Raw genomic sequence first — 17,262 nt, forward strand, 5'->3', positions numbered from 1 at the left:
CTCTCTCTCTCTCTCTCTCTCTCCCCCCCCCCCCCCATCTGCCTCTCTCTCCCTCCCCCTCCCCCTCCCCCCGCCCTTCCACACTCTCTAAAAAAAAAACAATGAAAAAAATATCCTCGGGTGAGGATTAAAAAAAATATATATGAGTTGGAGTCGTGCTCCACATGTGACAACTCAGCTTCCACCCCTTGGGAGTCTTCAGACAGACTCATGGTAACTAACAGTAGGTGGTTCCCACGTGTCCGGGGGCAAGGTGCTCCCTCAATTAATTAATACAGGGCTTCCTGGGACAGGGAGGGTGCCAGATTCTAGGAGATGCTGAGCCGTGGACAATCCTCTTAGCCTTAGAATCTGGGTGCACAGATTCCCAAGTCCCACCCCAGATCCCCTCCCCACCCCCAGGAGTGAAAGGAGCCGAGGGGTGGAGGGGGAATGCCCGTGACAAACGCTGTGTTTGCTCTGGGCCTGGCTATCGACTGCAGGGGCCTTATCATTGTGTCCTCAGGCTGGGCTGGGCGGGTCTGCATGCGGGAGATTTGGTCCCACTGCCCCGTGGCACAGAAGAAAGGAGAAGTGGAGGGAAGGCCGAGCAGAGCGAGAAAGAAGCTGCTGGCTGTACCATGAAAACGCTTCTTCTTTTGCTGCTGGTGCTCCCGGACTTGGCGCAGGCCCCGGGCCGCCTGCACAGGTGAGGCCACATCCCAGCACTGTGTCCAGAGGGGGCAGGGCCCTGACTCAAGCTGAGGGCTCCCCCCGGAGAGGAAAGCTGATGGGGAAACAGGAAGGAGAAGAAACTGAGGGCTCAGGAAAGGTTTACCAAGCGGCCACCTTGTGTTAGCCAGAGTCTCCAGCCCAGCACAAGCCACTCCTGGGCCTCCACCTCTGACGGAGCTGCCTGCCTGAGCCCCAGGGACCTTCTCACGCTGGAAAGAGCAGGACTGTGCAGCTCAGAGGACCTGAGCACTTCCCCAAGGGGCCGGCCACTGCCCCCAGGGTTTTTCTGTCCCTTTGAGTCAGCCCCTCATGGTGTTCATGTAGACGTGCAGACCATCCCACAGCCCCATCGCCCCTGACCTCCAAGAGCCCGTCTCTCAAGTCTAAGGGTCTGAGGGTCTACAGGAGGCTGGGCAGGCTGGGGCAGAGGGGCCCTGATCCTGGCCAAATCCTGGCACACTCCCTTGCAGACCCCCTCCCGTGTAACTCCCCAATTAACCTCTGGGGAGATGGGGGGGGGGGGAGGGGAGTCAGAGAGAGGCAGGAATGCATCTCTTCCTCACGAGGGGCTTTGTCCTCAGGGTGCCCCTCAGGAGGGGGCAGTCCCTCCGAAAGAAGCTGCGAGCACGGGGCCAGCTCTCCGAGTTCTGGAAATCCCAGAACCTGGACATGATCCAGTTCACCGAGTCCTGCACGATGGACCAGAGTGTCAACGAGCCCCTGGTCAACTACTTGGATGTGAGGCCTCCTGGGGCAAAGGCTGGGAGGGGGGAGAGGGGACTCGGCCTGGCATGGCGAGTGGGCAGCAGCATTGAGGCAGTGCGGATTTCTCCTCTGGGATGACCCATATGGACTGATGCCCGGGTCCCCGTGGACTTGGCTGAATAAGCCCCAGGGCACCTGAATGTGTGGACCTCTGTGGGAGGAAAGGGAGGAGCAGGGCAAGCCTCCCCTGCCTTGCTCCCAATGATTGTCATCATAATGAGAATCAGGATAGTGGTTAGATTTCCTCCCTCTCCGCCCTTCCTCTGCCGTCTACCTCTGATGGCCACTTCCCAGGTCTCTCAGCTCCGGTCTGTGCTGGCCCAGGCCCTGCCCACAGAGCTCCCCCTGGGTCCCTCCCCCTCCCCAGCACCCACAGCCGGCTCCCTTCCCACCCTGGCCTGCAGATGGAGTACTTTGGCACCATCTCCATTGGCTCCCCACCGCAGAACTTCACCGTCATCTTTGATACCGGCTCCTCCAACCTCTGGGTCCCCTCTGTGTACTGCACCAGCCCGGCCTGCAGTAAGTGGTCCAGGAGCCCCCACAGGGAATGGCTGAAGGCCAGGCCTGGGATCTGGAGCCTGGCACCCTGGGGGAAGGGGTTGGGTTCCTGTCACTGGCCATCCCTGCACACCAGCCTCCCCTCTTCTTCTCTGCCTCTGCCCTGGGACGGCCTTCAGCAGAAACAGGGCTGGGTCAGGAAGAAAGTTAAAATTGATTGCTATCCAAGCTAGCAACTTCCATACTGACCAGAATCAGCAGGGGGAAACTCCACCACCAAAAAAAATTACAAATTTTTGAATACTCCCCTTGGAACACCTCAAGGAATGTGGGGGACAGTTCCATTGCAGTGGCTCTTTCTGGGCAGGTAGGTGGTCAGGTTCCAGTGTAGACTGTTCACCTGCATCCAGGATACCTGGTGACCTCGCTCCCAGCATAACAGAGAGGGGCTGGTGGGACAATGGGGTGGTGGACCCATTTGGCCAGAGGTCACTCAGAGGTCTTTGTGAAAACTGGAAAAGGAAGAGCTAAGGAAAGGCGTCTCAGTCCATGTAGGACAACATTGACAGATGATGCCGCAGGCAACACTCAAGGTGTCCATGGGTTGTATAAGATGTTGGGAGCAACTTCCTGGAATGGCCAGTGTTTATCCTGAGTTTCTTTAGAAAGCCAGTCTCTGACCCCCAGTGGTTGGAAGAGGCTGATGGCTGGCATTTATTCTGTGTGCCACAGGAGCTCGCAGGCAATTATGTTTGCCCAGGGACAACTATTTGGCCTCCTGTTAGCCCACCGCGTATGTCTAGAGGGGAATGTAGGGGTCACTAGGGAGGGACATGGCCAACCTTTCCAGGTGCGCCTGCTCATCACTGCGTCCTCAGGCTGGTCAGTGAGGGAGATGTGGTTCCCACTGCCCCGTGGACAGAAGAAAGGAGCGGTGGCAAGGAAGGCTGAGGCAGAGCGAGAAAGGAGCTGCTGGTTGGGTGGAAGTTAGGGAAGCAACTCTGCACCCTAGGGTGTGGGGCAGGGATGAAGGCAGCGGGCTGATGGCCCAGGCAGGAGCGGCACCTTTGCTTTCCAGAGACACACCCCAGGTTCAGCCCTTCCCAGTCCAGCACATACAGTGCCCCAGGGAGCCACTTCTTCATTCAGTATGGGACGGGGAGCTTGTCCGGAGTCATCGGAGCCGACCAGGTCTCCGTGAGTATAATTCCTTCATGTTCCTTCTCTTGGTCAGGAACTTGGGAGACAGAACACCGTTCCGAGCTCTTAGGGGAGCAGTTTCAGATCTGCCACAGGAAGAGGTGGAAGCAAGGAGCTGGAGCTGGTTTCCAGGGAAGGGGGAGGCCTGGCCAGGCCTGAGATGCGGCCAGTTGTGGGCCAGTCTGAGCAATGTGCTAGGTCCTAGAGAGGCAGCAGGGGGGTGGGCGGGGATTCCTGCAGGACACAGGGCACAGGGCCGAGAGCAGGGTTCACAACGGGACCAATGGCCTCAGGGCACCAAGGAGACAAGACCAGGCCTCCATCTTGAAGGAAGATGTCCAAGGTGGGGCAGATGGTGGGAACTCAGTTACTGAAATAAGGCAACAAGGTAGGGGCTGGGAGTCCAATCATAGAGACAAGGCAGAATCCAAGTCCAAGGTCAGCCCTGAATTCAATGCTGAGCTCGTGAGCTGCTCCTTAAACTCCCATTGACCAAAGGTCCTGTGGGTCCCAGAACTGTGGGAACCTGACCAAGGTGGGGACAGAGAGCCAGGGGAGCCCTGGTCCTGCCCTACCCAGGTTTATGGGCACAAGCGCAGTAGTCCCCGCTTTTCCACGGTTTCGCTTTCTGTGGTTGTAGTTATCCTCAGCCTACCACAGCCTGGAAATATTAAATAAAACATTCCAGAAATAAACAATTCCTAAGTTTCAAATTGCCCGCTGATCTGAGGAACAGGATGAAGTCTTGCATCACTTCACTCTGTCCCACGCGGGATGTGGATTGTTCTTTTGTCCAGCGTATCCACACTGTAAGCGCTCTCTGCTCATTAACCACTTAGTAGACAACTCAGTTATCAGACCAGTTATCAAAGAGAGAGAGATCACTTTAAGTACCTTTTACTAGTGTATTGTTTTGTTCTATTTTATTATTAGCTATTGTTAATCTCTTACAGTGCCTAATTTAGAAATTAAACTTTATTATAGGTACATATAGGGAAAAAACAGCATATATAGGGTTCAGTATTATCCTTAGTTTCAGGCATCCCCTGGGAGTTTTGGAATGTTCACCCTGTGGAAAGGGGGGACTATTGTATACGCCCAGGCCTTTGGGGAAATAGAGGCTGACCCACTCCTGATGAGCACTGTTACAGTTCTGGGGGGTCCTGCCACAGGGCTCAGGCTCCATCAACATCCCTTTAAAGTGGGTGGGAGTAGGACATATGGAGTGGGGGAAAAAATGCCAAGAGCAGGAAACACAGCGTCTATGTAAAAAATACCACATACAGATAAAACAACGCACTGTATTTCCTATTAGAACATACGTAAAAGTACAAATGACTGCTCAGAAGGCTACATCACATTCCTAACTGATCATCATAATTACCTCTGGGAGGCAGAAGAGGGCATGGGAAGGGAATTGTATCCTTTGGCTCGCTGCTGATCTGCTGGCCCGCTGGGTGGTGTGGGGCAACAGCCAAGCCCACAGCAACTCCAGCTTCCCTTGGTTCCTCCTTCAGGTCTCCTGGCTCCCAGCTCAGCTGCACGTTTAACTCCGTAAGAGACAGTGTCAGCTAGAGCTACAGGACACCCAGTCATTGAGGCTTAGAGGCAGTGAGAGAACAATGTGGGTTCTAGTCCACCCTCAACCTCGAAGTTCCAATTCACTCTTCTCCCACCTGACATCTGTCTTCCCTTACGGACTGCCAAACTGTAGACTTCAGTCTGCAACACCAGGACAGAGCGAATTCCTACTGTATACCATTTAACCAGCACCTGCAATGGCATACGGTCAGCTGTCTAGAACACAGTCCTTTGTGTATGTAGCTCCTAAGGGCTCTGCTTCTCTGATACAGATAAGCAAGGACGTGCTAACAATCGTGGATGCAGCTAATGCAATCCTTATGAGACAATTATAGCCTAAAATGTATATATTAGAAAAAGCTGAAAATCAACCATCTAAGCATCTACTTTAAGCAATAAAGAATAAGAAAACAAGCAAACCACAAACAACAACAAATCAAACCTAAAGAATGAAGGAAGGAAATAAATAGAAGAATGGGATGGATGTCAATCAAACAGAAAAGTCATACAATAGAGAAAATCAACAAAGCCAAGAATTAACTCTTGGCAAAGATTAATAAAATTCGTAAACCTCTAGCAAAATTAATTAAAAAACTGAGAGAAAATACAACTTAATATTAGAAATGAAAACTAATGTATTAATAAAGAGCCTGAAAACATTAAAATGATAACAGGATATCAAGAATAATTTTATATTGATAAACTTGACAATTTTCTTAAAAAATGGCAAATGCCTTGAGAAATACAGCATGATAAAACTGACACAAGAAAAACATAGAAAATGTGAATACGCCAATATCTATTTAAATATTGACTGTTATTAAAAACCTCTCCACAAAGAAAACTTCAGGCCCAAGTAACCTCAGTGGTAAAATCTTCCAAACATTTAAGGAAGAAATAGCACCAACCTTACACAAATTCTCCCAGATAATTGATAAAGAAAGAAAACTTGTCCTAGTTGGTTTGACTCAGTGGATAGAGCATCGGCCTGCAGACTGAAGGGTTCTGGGTTAGATTCCGGCCAACGTCACATACCTGGGTTGTAGGCTCGATCCCCAGTGTGGGGTGTGCAGGAAGCAGCCGACCAATGATTCTCTCTCATCATTGATGTTTCTATCTCTCTCTCCTCTCCCTTCCTCTCTGAAATCAATAACACACACACACACACACACACACACACACACAAAAGGATCACTTCATAATATCATGATGTTTTACAATAACATCAAAAACACCGAATACCTACAAGTAAATTTAACAAAAACAATGTGCAAGATCTCTACTCTAAGAACTAGAAAATATTACTGAGTGAAATTAAGAAAGATCTATATAAATTGAAGATAAACCATGCTTATGACTCAGTATTTTAAATAAGTCAATTTTTTGTCAATCAAAATAAGAGCAATTTTTATTAGAAATTGACAAGCTAATTCTAACATTTATATGAATATGTAATACAGTCTAGATGAAGAAAAATACTACCAAGTATAAGACATTATGAATATATAGTAATTTAGATATGTAATATTGACACAGGATAGGCAAATAGAAAAATAGAACAGAATAGAAAATTCAGAGACTACTCACACAGTCACCTGACCTACATTGAACAGGATACTGCAGTGGAGGAAATGATGGTGTAGTTATTAAGTGGTACTAGGTCATCTGGATATCCATATAGTAAAAAAAAAAAAAAAAAAAAAAAGAATGACTCCTACCTTACACATCAAAGAACTTCTCATAGACTATAGATATAAATGGGAAAAGTAAAACAATAAAGCTTTTAAAAGAAAACATAGAAAAATATCTTTATGACCTTAAGGTAGGCAAGACTTTCTGAGTTTCTTTAGAATGCCAGTCTCTGACCCCCAGGGGTTGGCAGAGGCTGGTGCCTGGCATTTATTCTGTGTGCCTCTGGAGATCACAGGCAATTATGTTTGCCCAGGGACAACTATTTGGCCTCCTGTGAGCCCACCACATATGTCTAGAGGGGACTGTAGTTACAAAACCCACTAATTAAAAAGAAAAAGATTGATAAATTTGACTATATTGAAATACATATCTTCTGTTCATCAAAAAAGACCATTAGAGGGTAAAAACACCAGCCACAGTCCAGAGATGTTTCTAATATCTCCATCCAACAAAGGACTTGATTCCAATCAATAAGAAAAATGCAGACAACCTACTTCACAAAAGGAGATATCCAATGTCATTAGTCGTCAGGAAATACAAATTAAAACCAAATGTACCCGCCGCATATCCACTAGAAGACTGAGAAGGAAAAGAAGGCAACATCTAGTGTTGGTGAAGATATGGAGCTACTGGCAACTGGAACTCTCAAAATATTGGTACTGAAAACATCAATTGGTACAAATCACTTTGGAAAATTCTGTCAATATTTATTCAATTCTGTCAGTATTTACGCATACTCTATTATCTAACAATTTTACTCCCAAACATATATCCAACAGAAATATGTACACATGCTCACCCAAAGACAAGTACAAGCTGCATTATTAGCAATAGTCAAGTACAGGAAGCAACCCAAAAATGCCTCATGGTAGAATGCATACATACTGATGGCATATTCATACTGTGTAATACAAAGACAATGAACAAATTAAAACAGCATGCAACAAGCGTAATGCTGGGTGACAGAAGCCAGCCACCAAAGAATTCCTACTGTATGACTCCATTTATATAAAATTCAAAAATAAGCAACGCCAATACATGCTGTTAGAAACCAGGAGACTGGTCACTTGTGAGGAAAGGTGTGATAGTTGGCAGGGTGCATGGGGGGTGGGGGGTGGGGGAGGGCTCATGGGGATTGCAAAGTCCTATTTCTCAGTTTGGGAGCTTGCTCACATGGGTGAGTACAGTTTGTGAACATTCACTGAACTGCACACTTCCGATTTCTGTATTATACTTCGACAAAAAGGGTTTACATTTAAACATTGAGTGGGACTATGGCAAAAATCGTCGTGCCCATTTAATGAAGAAGAGTTGAGTCAAAGAAGAATTAGCTTCAGGAGAGAGGAGAATCTGGGGACCGGAGGCCCTTTGCCAAAGATCTCCTGGGCAAATTTCCTCTGGGCTTTCTCCCGTCAGGTGGAAGGGCTGACTGTGGTCGGCCAGCAATTTGGAGAGAGTGTCACAGAGCCTGGCCAGACCTTTGTGAACGCAGAGTTTGACGGCATTCTGGGCCTGGGATACCCCTCCTTGGCTGTTGGAGGGGTGACTCCGGTGTTCGACAACATGATGGCCCAGAACCTGGTGGACGTACCCATGTTTTCTGTCTACATGAGTAGGTAAGGCCCGTCACGCCTGCCAGGCTGAGGTCAGTTATAGCTCCAGGGAGACATCACGGTGCCGCGGAAAGATCATGTGGTGTGGCAGTTACACACCGGGGCTGGATCTCTTGTTAGTCCAGCTGTGTGATTTTGGGCAAAACCCTTAACCTCTCTGACTATTGAGAAAATGGGATTTGCCTCAGAAAGTCGTTGTGAAAAGCACTCTGTAAACTGTAGCACGCTGGACTAATTTAAGGAACACCTGGAATTAGACATTCCTTTATGCAGTGAATAAATACTTCCCAAGCCCTTCGTATGTGCTGAGCACAATGCTAGGCACTGGGAATACAGTGACGCTAGAAAGACAGTCCCTGTCATCAAGAAGCTTAATCCCAGTGGGGGAAGCAGGAAAAAATGTACAATAAGCTGATAATAAAATAATCACATGTTCGTGGATGGATAAGCAAATGTGATATATACATATAATAGAATACATTCAGCCTTCAAAAGGAAAGACGGTTTAACACATGCCACTACAGGGATACATCTTGAGGACCTTATGCTAAGTGAACTAAGCCTGTCACAAAAGGACCCCTTGTATAATTTCACTTATAGGAAGCACCTGGAGTGGTCACATTCATAGAAATAGATAGTAGAATGGTGGTTGCCAGAGACTGAGGAAGGGGGAAATGGGAAGTTATTGAATGGCTGTAAACTTTTGGTTTTTTAGGATGAAAGGTTCTATAGACTGGTTGCACAACGGAGTGGATATACTTAACACGACTAAGCTGTACACTTAAAATTATTAAGATGGGCCTAGGCTGGGGTGGCTCAGTTGTTTGGAGTGTTGTCCCAAGCACTGAAGGGTTATGGGTTTGATTCCGGGTCAGGGGTCATAACCAGGGTTGTGGTTCATTCACAAATCATTGGGCAGAGCGGTCTCTCTTCTTTTGCTCAAAAAGTCCAGACTAACCGACTCACAGTCATTGGAAGCCCTGGTCTCAAAGCCCGAACTTGCATTTCTGCCTGTCTAGGTACTTGGTGGGAGTGATCAGACCACGAGGCGGGAGCTCATTCCCAGGGTTTCCCAGTGGCCCTTCCTTGGCAGCCTGCCTTTCTCTCCCTGTAGTGACCCAGAAGATGGTGCAGGGAGCGAGCTGATTTTCGGAGGCTATGACCACTCCCATTTCTCTGGGAGTCTGAACTGGGTCCCGGTCACCAAGCAAGGCTACTGGCAGATAGCACTGGACACGTGAGTATCCTCCACAGAGTATGGTGTTGAGGGAAAAACTCATAACTCATAGCAGACACAACCCAAATTGACCTGAATGGAAGTTCTGGTCACTGGGAGAGGATGCCAGGAGGCTGCGTGAGGCTAGAGGCGTGGAGGTGCTGAGCAGAGGTGCAGGAAGGAGCATCAGTAACCAGGGTGACAGGCACGCGGGACCGACTACCAGCTTCCTTCCTTGTAGGAGTGGTGCACCTTCAAGTCAACCCATGGTAAATACAAACACCCCACCAGCTGCTTCTTGTTCATGCAACATAAATTAACACACAGACAAGGGCTGATTGAAATGGGTGCAGAAGTGAATTGGATTCAGATTGTGCCTGCATAAAGGATGCAAAGAAGGTGAGACGCACATACAAGCAACTGCATGTAAAGAGGACAATGATCAGTGCTCCATGAGATGTGCCACCAAGGTGGCCCAGCAGACAGGGCAAGGCAGCTTCTATCTGAAGAAACCCTCAAGGGTTTCATGGAGGTGGCAGCATTGACTGAGCACACACCCCCCCTCGCCCCCCACACACGCACCTGGGCATGGAGCAATTGGGGGCGTGGGACTGGATGTCTGACACCTTCCTGGCACTGTATTAGACAATGCAGGAATTCAAAGAAACGTAATTCAAGTGTCAACTCAGCCAGGAATAAGTTCCTGCAAGATGCCAGGCATGTGCCAGCCATGTGCCAGGCATGTGCTTCAGGCATCAGAGAGCTCAGCAGGGAGTGAGAGCTGGAGGCTGGAGAGAGGGGACAAGAGGAGAAGAGGCGAGGGACTGATGCTTCCTTTGCCCCCAGAATCCAGGTCGGGGGTGCCGTGATGTTCTGCTCAGAAGGCTGCCAGGCCATTGTGGACACAGGGACCTCCCTCCTCACAGGCCCCTCAGATGAGATCAAGCAGCTGCAGAAGGCCATAGGGGCAGAGCCCGTGGATGGAGAAGTGAGTGCCTGTCTGGGTGGGAGTGGGGAGCAGGGAGGTGGGCCTCTCTTGGGAGATGGGAGATTCTAAACTGATCCTCTGTGGTGCGTTTTAGTATGCCGTGGAGTGTGACAATCTCAATGTCATGCCGGATGTCACCTTCATCATCAATGGAGTTCCCTACACTCTTCAACCAACTGCCTACACCCTGCTGGTAAGAACTGTTTCCTCACTTGGGGTGGTGAACACACAATACAGTGTACAGATGATGTGTTATAGAATTGTACACCTGAAACCTGTATCATTTTATTAACCAGTGTCACCCCAATAAATTCAATTTAAAAAAAACACACACACACACGTACATACACACAAATATTCACAATATAGCAGAAACGAATTAAAGGGCTGTTTCCTCATTCTGCAAGTCACAGGGCCTTCCCCAGATACCTGCCACTTCCCCTTTTCAAACAGTTGTCTGCACTCAGAGGCCACATCTATCCCAAGTCCCCTCCCATCTAACCCTGCACTGAAGTGGCACTTCCTCGGGGAAGGACGCAGTTGCCTGTGTGCGGTGGAAAGACCACTGGGCTGGTTCTCTAACTCCCTGCTCGGCCACGAAGCAGCAGCAAACCTGAGCAGGCCATTCAATGCGGTTCTCTGACATTGTCACTAACCTCAACCGCCAACTCAGACTGGGGATGCTATTTTCCCATTTTATAGACCAGGACATTGAGACCCAGAGAGTTAGTGGTTCTAGATATGAGATGCTTGGGGTGGGAGGTACAGAATAAGGTTATATCTCTTCTAATATAGATACAGATTAACATGCTCCTCAGACCAGAGAAGGCCTTGGTGCAGGAGATGTGTAAGTGTGAAGGGAGAGGTAGAAAAGGAACTCCCAGGTGTTTGGGAAATCCATGGCCACCTCATACACAGTTGGCCCAGATTTTCAGTATCATAGTTCTTTGGTGACACACTTTAATGCACTGACCTTGCCTAAGAGTCACCCACAGCATCAACGTGACTGCACCATAATCGAGAAACTAAGGGATAGAATGAGGGTTTTAGGGATTTACCTACCCCCACACCTTGATCTCCATTAACCCCTTCCCTAAGCCACTTTTACTGTTATAGTAAAAGTGAAAACAAATGTCTTCCTTTAAAACACAGCTTCATGACAAGTCCCCTAATCTTCTCCAACAAAGGAATTCTGCAGCTGCCACTGTGAACACCACACTGAGGACAAGCTAGACATTTCAACTGCCACAGTCATCAGTCTCCACACCCTTCACCACTCCAGCACCCCCCTCCCACCTTCACCCTATGTGAGTCCCTGCTCACCCCCACGCCCTTTCCTGTACCCAGTATGGTGCCATTGTCCTTTTCTGCCAGCAAATTTCCATCAGAGCCACCTCAACCCATCACGGATGCTGTGATACCTTTGCATTCTTATCCCCGTCCTCTCAAGAAGGCTCTCTAGCCCTCCGCAAATCTTCCCACTCCCTCATCAGCAACCTCAAACTTCCAGTGGTTGTTGGAAAGACCACCCCTGTCTGTTAGATCCCAACTCTTTGCCAAACTGACAAAATAAGATTGGGGGAGGTTACACTCTTCTCATGGAGTAAGGGATGCCCACTTGCCTTACACCTAGTAGGAGCCACTCAAGCGATTCTTTCCAGAACAAGAAAATAGCAGTGGCTAGCCATTTATAAGCAGTTTCTCTCCCTTGAAAAATTTGACTTAAGCTCCACCAGAAACTAAAGAAACCAGAGTTTAAGTCAAAGTCTTCTAATGCCAAACCTTTTGCTCTTCCAGCCGTGAATCAAGGTTTTGGTTTTCCCAATAGTGAAATGGTGTTGGGGGGTGGGAGTGTATAACAGATGAACAATTCTCAAAATTGTAGAACTTAGAAGCCCAGGCCCACATCTATCAAACACTTTATCGAATGCATAGGTAGAGGTGTATGAAGCAGGAGGAAGAACCCACCAACCAAAACTGCGAGGCAGCTGTCTAAGGCCATCCGGTGTGGCCACCACCACCACACAGTGTAGCTGAAGGCAGTGCCCCTTCCTTCTTCCCCTGTCACTTACCTTCTTCTTCCCAACCCCAGGACTTCGTAGATGGAATGAACTTCTGCTCCAGTGGCTTTCAAGGCCTTGACATCCAGCCTCCCGCCGGGCCCCTCTGGATCCTGGGCGACGTCTTCATTAGACAGTTTTACTCTGTCTTTGACCGAGGGGATAACCGTGTGGGGCTGGCCCCAGCCGTCCCCTAAAGAGGGGCCTTGTGTCTGTGCCTGCTGCCTAACGCCCCTTGGAAACCCAGCTGGGCCTGTCAGGTTGGGGCATTATTCACACCTGTCAAAAAGTCATTTCCAATAGATTGCACTTGTTCAGAGGGGCAACTTCAATTAGGAATAAACACAGCTGAGACCGCATGTGCGCGCGCACACACATGTTCACACATTTCCATATATCACCACCTCTACCACCATCATGATAGGATTGATTTGTATGCCCAAACTTTTTATTGCTTTTGGCTAACATTTTATTATGGAAGTCTCCAATTATGGACATTATGTATAGAAGCAGAGATTACCCTATATAATAAAAACATAGTATGCAAATTGTCCCCTCGACTGGGAGTTTGTCTGGGAGTTGGACCAGGGGGCGGGGCCGGATGGGGGAAGGGAGGGAGTACCCGGCCGGCAGCCAGCAGCCGCTGGGGACCCTGTGCACACTCCACCTGCACATGCCAGGACTGTTTTATTTGCACCACCACCCACTCCTCTCTCTAGCCCCACATATCTGGATTATTTTGAAACAAATTCTTAGCATCACATCATAAGTCACCACATCAAGGATTTATCCATAAATCCTTCTAACTTCCTAAATGTGCAGTCAGTGTTCAAGTGGTTCTGATTGTCTCATAAATGTTTGGTCATGTTTGCAGTTGACTTGTTTGTATCAGGATTTGAAAGTCCATAAATTACACTTACTTGAGATGGCTCTTATGTCTCTTTTCATCTGTAGAGTTTGCCACATTCTGAACTTTGCGGGTTGAAATACAGAGGTGCCATGTAACGTGGTTCTCTGGACTCATCTGTCCTATAAAATGGTAGTTAGATCTAGGGGCCTGATTTTGTGGCAAGAATACTTCATAGAAGGTGCTGGGCACATCCCACTGTAACCCATCAGGAGACAGGTATCTCTCTAGTCGGAGTGGTAGGGATGGTGAGTGGGTCCCAGAGTTCTCAGCCTCATCCATCCATTTATGACAAATTTCCCTTTGGTATTATTTGAAATTTTTTCCCTTTATTTTCTTTTATTCTGGGTATTTTACCTCAAGGTTTTTGCAGCCATTGATGATCAGTGTTTGGATCCACAGTGTCATTAGGGGGAATACAAAATAGGGATTTTTCTAATTCTGTTTTCCCTCCTGTATTTGTTAGCTGGGATTCTTTTCTAAAAATAACTTAAAAATAAATAAAAATAACTCTTTTACTCGTAGTCACAGAGAATAGAGTGCTGGTTGCCAGAGGGGAGGAGAGTTGGGGGCCTAGGCGAAAATGGTGAAGTACAAATTGATAGTTACAAAACAGTCACAGGGATGTAAAGTACAGCTTAGGGAATATACTCAATAATGTTGTCATAACTATGCATGGTGCCAGGTAAGTACTGAAAATATAGGGGGAAATGCTTTATTAAGTATATAGTTGTCTAACCACTATGCTATGCAACTGAACTAATCCTATATAATAAAAGCCTAATATGCTAAGTGTCCGGTTGTCTGGTTTCCATTCAACCAATCAAAGCATAATATGCTAATGATATGCTAAGGCCGCTCAACTGCTCACTATGACATGCACTGACCAGCAGGGGGCAGACGCTCCAATTGGTAGGTTAGCTTGCTGCTGGGGTGTGGCAGATCAGCACTGAGCAAGACGGGCCGGACACCCCCTGGAGCCCTCCTGTGGTCCCTCCCCAGCTGACCAACCTCCCACGTCCCTCCCTGGCCCCGATTGTGCACCAGTGGGGCCCCTCGACTGGCCTGCACCCTCTCGCAATCCAGGACCCCTTGGGGGATGTCGGAGAGCTGGTTTCAGCCTGATCCCGCAGGCCAGGCCGAGGGACCCCATTGGTGCACAAATTCGTGCACTGGGCCTCTAGTAGAAAATAATATTGAATATAAACTGTAACTGAAAACTAAAATTTTTAAAATAAAATAAGGCCCCCAAAACTGCTCTTTTATCAACTGTTTGCTCACCATGAGGTACAGCTCATACAGGAAAGGCAAAATTACTTGTTCCCCCCCACCCCTGCTTTATTTACCAGTTTCAGAATAATGAGTGTTTCCGCTTACTGCAGTTTTTTAGTGCTCAATCACCCCACCTTTACTTAGCCAGTGGGCCTTGAACTTTTGACTTCACACAATACAAGGAGTTGTTCCATAGAAGCATAGAACAGTGGAATCTCAGAGGCAAGACGGGGGAGGGTGGGTGGGTGGGAAGAGGTCAACTAAAGAGCGTGTATGCATAGCTGCATAACCCATGGACATAGACAATAGGATGGTGAAGGCCTGGGGTGGGGGTGGGGGCTGGCTAGAAGGGGTCAATGGGGGAAAAGGAGGGCATATGTAATACTTTCAACAATAAAAATTTAATTTTAAAAAAAAAAGACTTGTTCCATTTTCCAAAGAGTCCTGGTACCATGAAGTGTGTTTATATGTTTGTTTTAAATGGAAATATTTCATAGTACCGGGGGTGGGAGATGGAGAGAGACAGAGAGATTACAGGATACAGAGAGAGGCTCTGAATGAACACTTCCCACCTGTGGAGCCCAGTGTTGGTCCATCAGTCCAGCCGTCCATCCATCCAACTGTCCATCCTGAGGAAGCAGGCGTGGAGAATCCGGGTCTGAGGCGCACCCCCCACTCTAGTGGGATCTCTTGCCACCAGAAACAACTTGTCTTTCTTTTCCTTCCTTTCACTTTTTTTTTTTTTCAAAATGGAAATATCTTCATCTTTTTCTTATTATAAAATATGTGAAAGTCCTTCATGTTCCTCTCCCTTGGAGATAAGCATGATTATCATGTGAAGTTGTTTGATACAGACCGTTTTTTGCCCAGAGAAACAGGTGAAGGTGAGTGTTGGTAAGAAAGCCTTGCTCTTTCTTCAGGAAAAGAAACCATGTTCGTCTCTAAACCATTCTTCATTGAGCAGCAGATCTCGTGTCAGACAGACAACTTATTCCTTCTCACATCTGTACGGTGTCCATTTATTTGTCAAATCATCTCTTAATGAACATTAGTTAATTTCGGGTTTAATTCAACCCAATCTAATAAGCACTTATTACTTATTTTGTGCCCAGTGCTAAGCGAGGCTCTCTAAGACCCGGGAGACAACCATCCCTGGCTGTCCCTTTGGACAGTAGGGGTCACGGAAACACCAGGCTCACAGATAACCTAGATCAGTGGTCGGCAAATTCATTAGTCAACAGAGCCAAATATCAACTGTACAACGATTGAAATTTCTTTTGAGAGCCAAATTTTTTAAACTTAAACTATATAGGTAGGTACATTGCTATTAACTTAATATGGGTACTCCTAAGCTGGCCTTTGCTAAAAACTCAAGGGGCCAAAGAGCCGCATGTGGCTCGTGAGCTGCAGTTTGCCGACCACAGACCTAGATCACACCTGGGCTCCACCTCTCACCAAATTGGTGACGTTGGCTAATTCCTTCATGTCCGTCAGATCCACTCTCAGGGCTGCTGGGAAGAGTCAGAGCTTCACCTGGAGGGAGCGTGCGGCTCATGCTATCCGAGGCCCTTCCCCTTTACATATCTTGGTCAAAGTAGATCATGGCTCCCACACATATACACACTTTTGTTTTGTTTTGTTTTCACTTATTTTCTTCACTGAATTATTGCTTTTAGATTTCATTAAGAACAGCCTGATCCAAATAACCTCTCAAAGTAGCATAATAGAGCGGCTAGCAACGCAGGCTCCGGAGTCAGACAGCTCCTGGCACCAGGGTGGGACGTCTGCACCTCAGTTTCTTCATCTGTAGAATGGGCGTGGTAATAATAACTGCCCCATGGGGTTGCCGAGAGGATTCAACAGCATGATGTATGTGTGGGACACTCCACTAGCTTGTGTGTCTGTGCTCGCCCAGGGCCTGACCGGCCTGCACCCAGCACAAGCACATCGCACACAACACAGAAGCCCCAGAGTAAAAAGGCTGAATGACTTTTCCTCCAAAACAAGCACTCCAAGAGCCAAGAGCATCCTTCAGGCTTTCTCCCTGCAGGGCCTGGGCCTCCCTGGTGTGGTGATGGGCCGCCTGGCGCCAGGAGGCTATGGGATGGCGCCCTGGAGTATGAAAGTGACACTTACACCACACGTGCAGGAAGTGAAAGCGACTCGGTCCTCAGGCTGCCCTAACCCAGTTCCACTCTGAGCACACTGGTCCCTCAGGGCAGAAGTGACACTTCAGTCAGCATCAGCTAAATACTCCCAACCCCCGCTGTGTAAAGCTACTTAGCCCTATTAGCTGCTGTGAGTTCCCCAACACTGACCTTGGTTCTGAGTGACCTTCACATCTGTGGTGTTAGTCCCTGTCCATGTCCTTGTCCCATGACCCATGTCTGATTCTAGGTCACAAACCTCTCAGGGATGGGCCAAGTGCTTTGGCCAAGCGTCCCTGTGCCACGGGAATTGTCAAAGGATGCTAAATCCATTTCCTAGGGCTGCCGCAACCAAGTGCCACAGACTGGGTGGCTTAAAATATCAGAAATGCATTGTCTCACCGTTCTGGAGGCTACAAGTACAAGGTCAACAGGGCCATTCTGGCTCTGAAACCAGTAGGGGAGATTTCCTCCTTGCCTCTTCCCAGCTTCTGGCAATCCCTGGTGCTCCTGGTCTCATAGCAATCCCTTCCATCTGTGCCTCTGATGTCACCTGGTGTCCTCCTATGTGTCCATGTCTCTGTCTTTTCTCCTCTCTTGTAAAGT

General features: G+C 48.0%; 1 protein-coding gene across 1 annotated transcript; it reads left to right on the forward strand.

The window, feature by feature from the left end:
• Positions 1-620: 620 nt before the first annotated feature.
• Positions 621-12,577, forward strand: CTSE (cathepsin E; the record flags this gene model as incomplete). Its single annotated transcript, XM_079761653.1, has 9 exons — positions 621-688; positions 1,296-1,452; positions 1,884-2,001; positions 3,059-3,177; positions 7,870-8,069; positions 9,181-9,303; positions 10,129-10,270; positions 10,365-10,463; positions 12,363-12,577. 9 exons carry the CDS (start codon positions 621-623, stop codon positions 12,525-12,527), a joined length of 1,191 nt encoding a protein of 396 aa, XP_079617779.1. The 3' UTR covers positions 12,528-12,577.
• Between the last annotated feature and the right edge of the window lie 4,685 nt (positions 12,578-17,262).

The sequence above is a fragment of the Cnephaeus nilssonii genome, assembly GCF_951640355.1.
Source record: "Cnephaeus nilssonii genome assembly, chromosome: 21".
NCBI lineage: Eukaryota > Metazoa > Chordata > Mammalia > Chiroptera > Vespertilionidae > Cnephaeus > Cnephaeus nilssonii.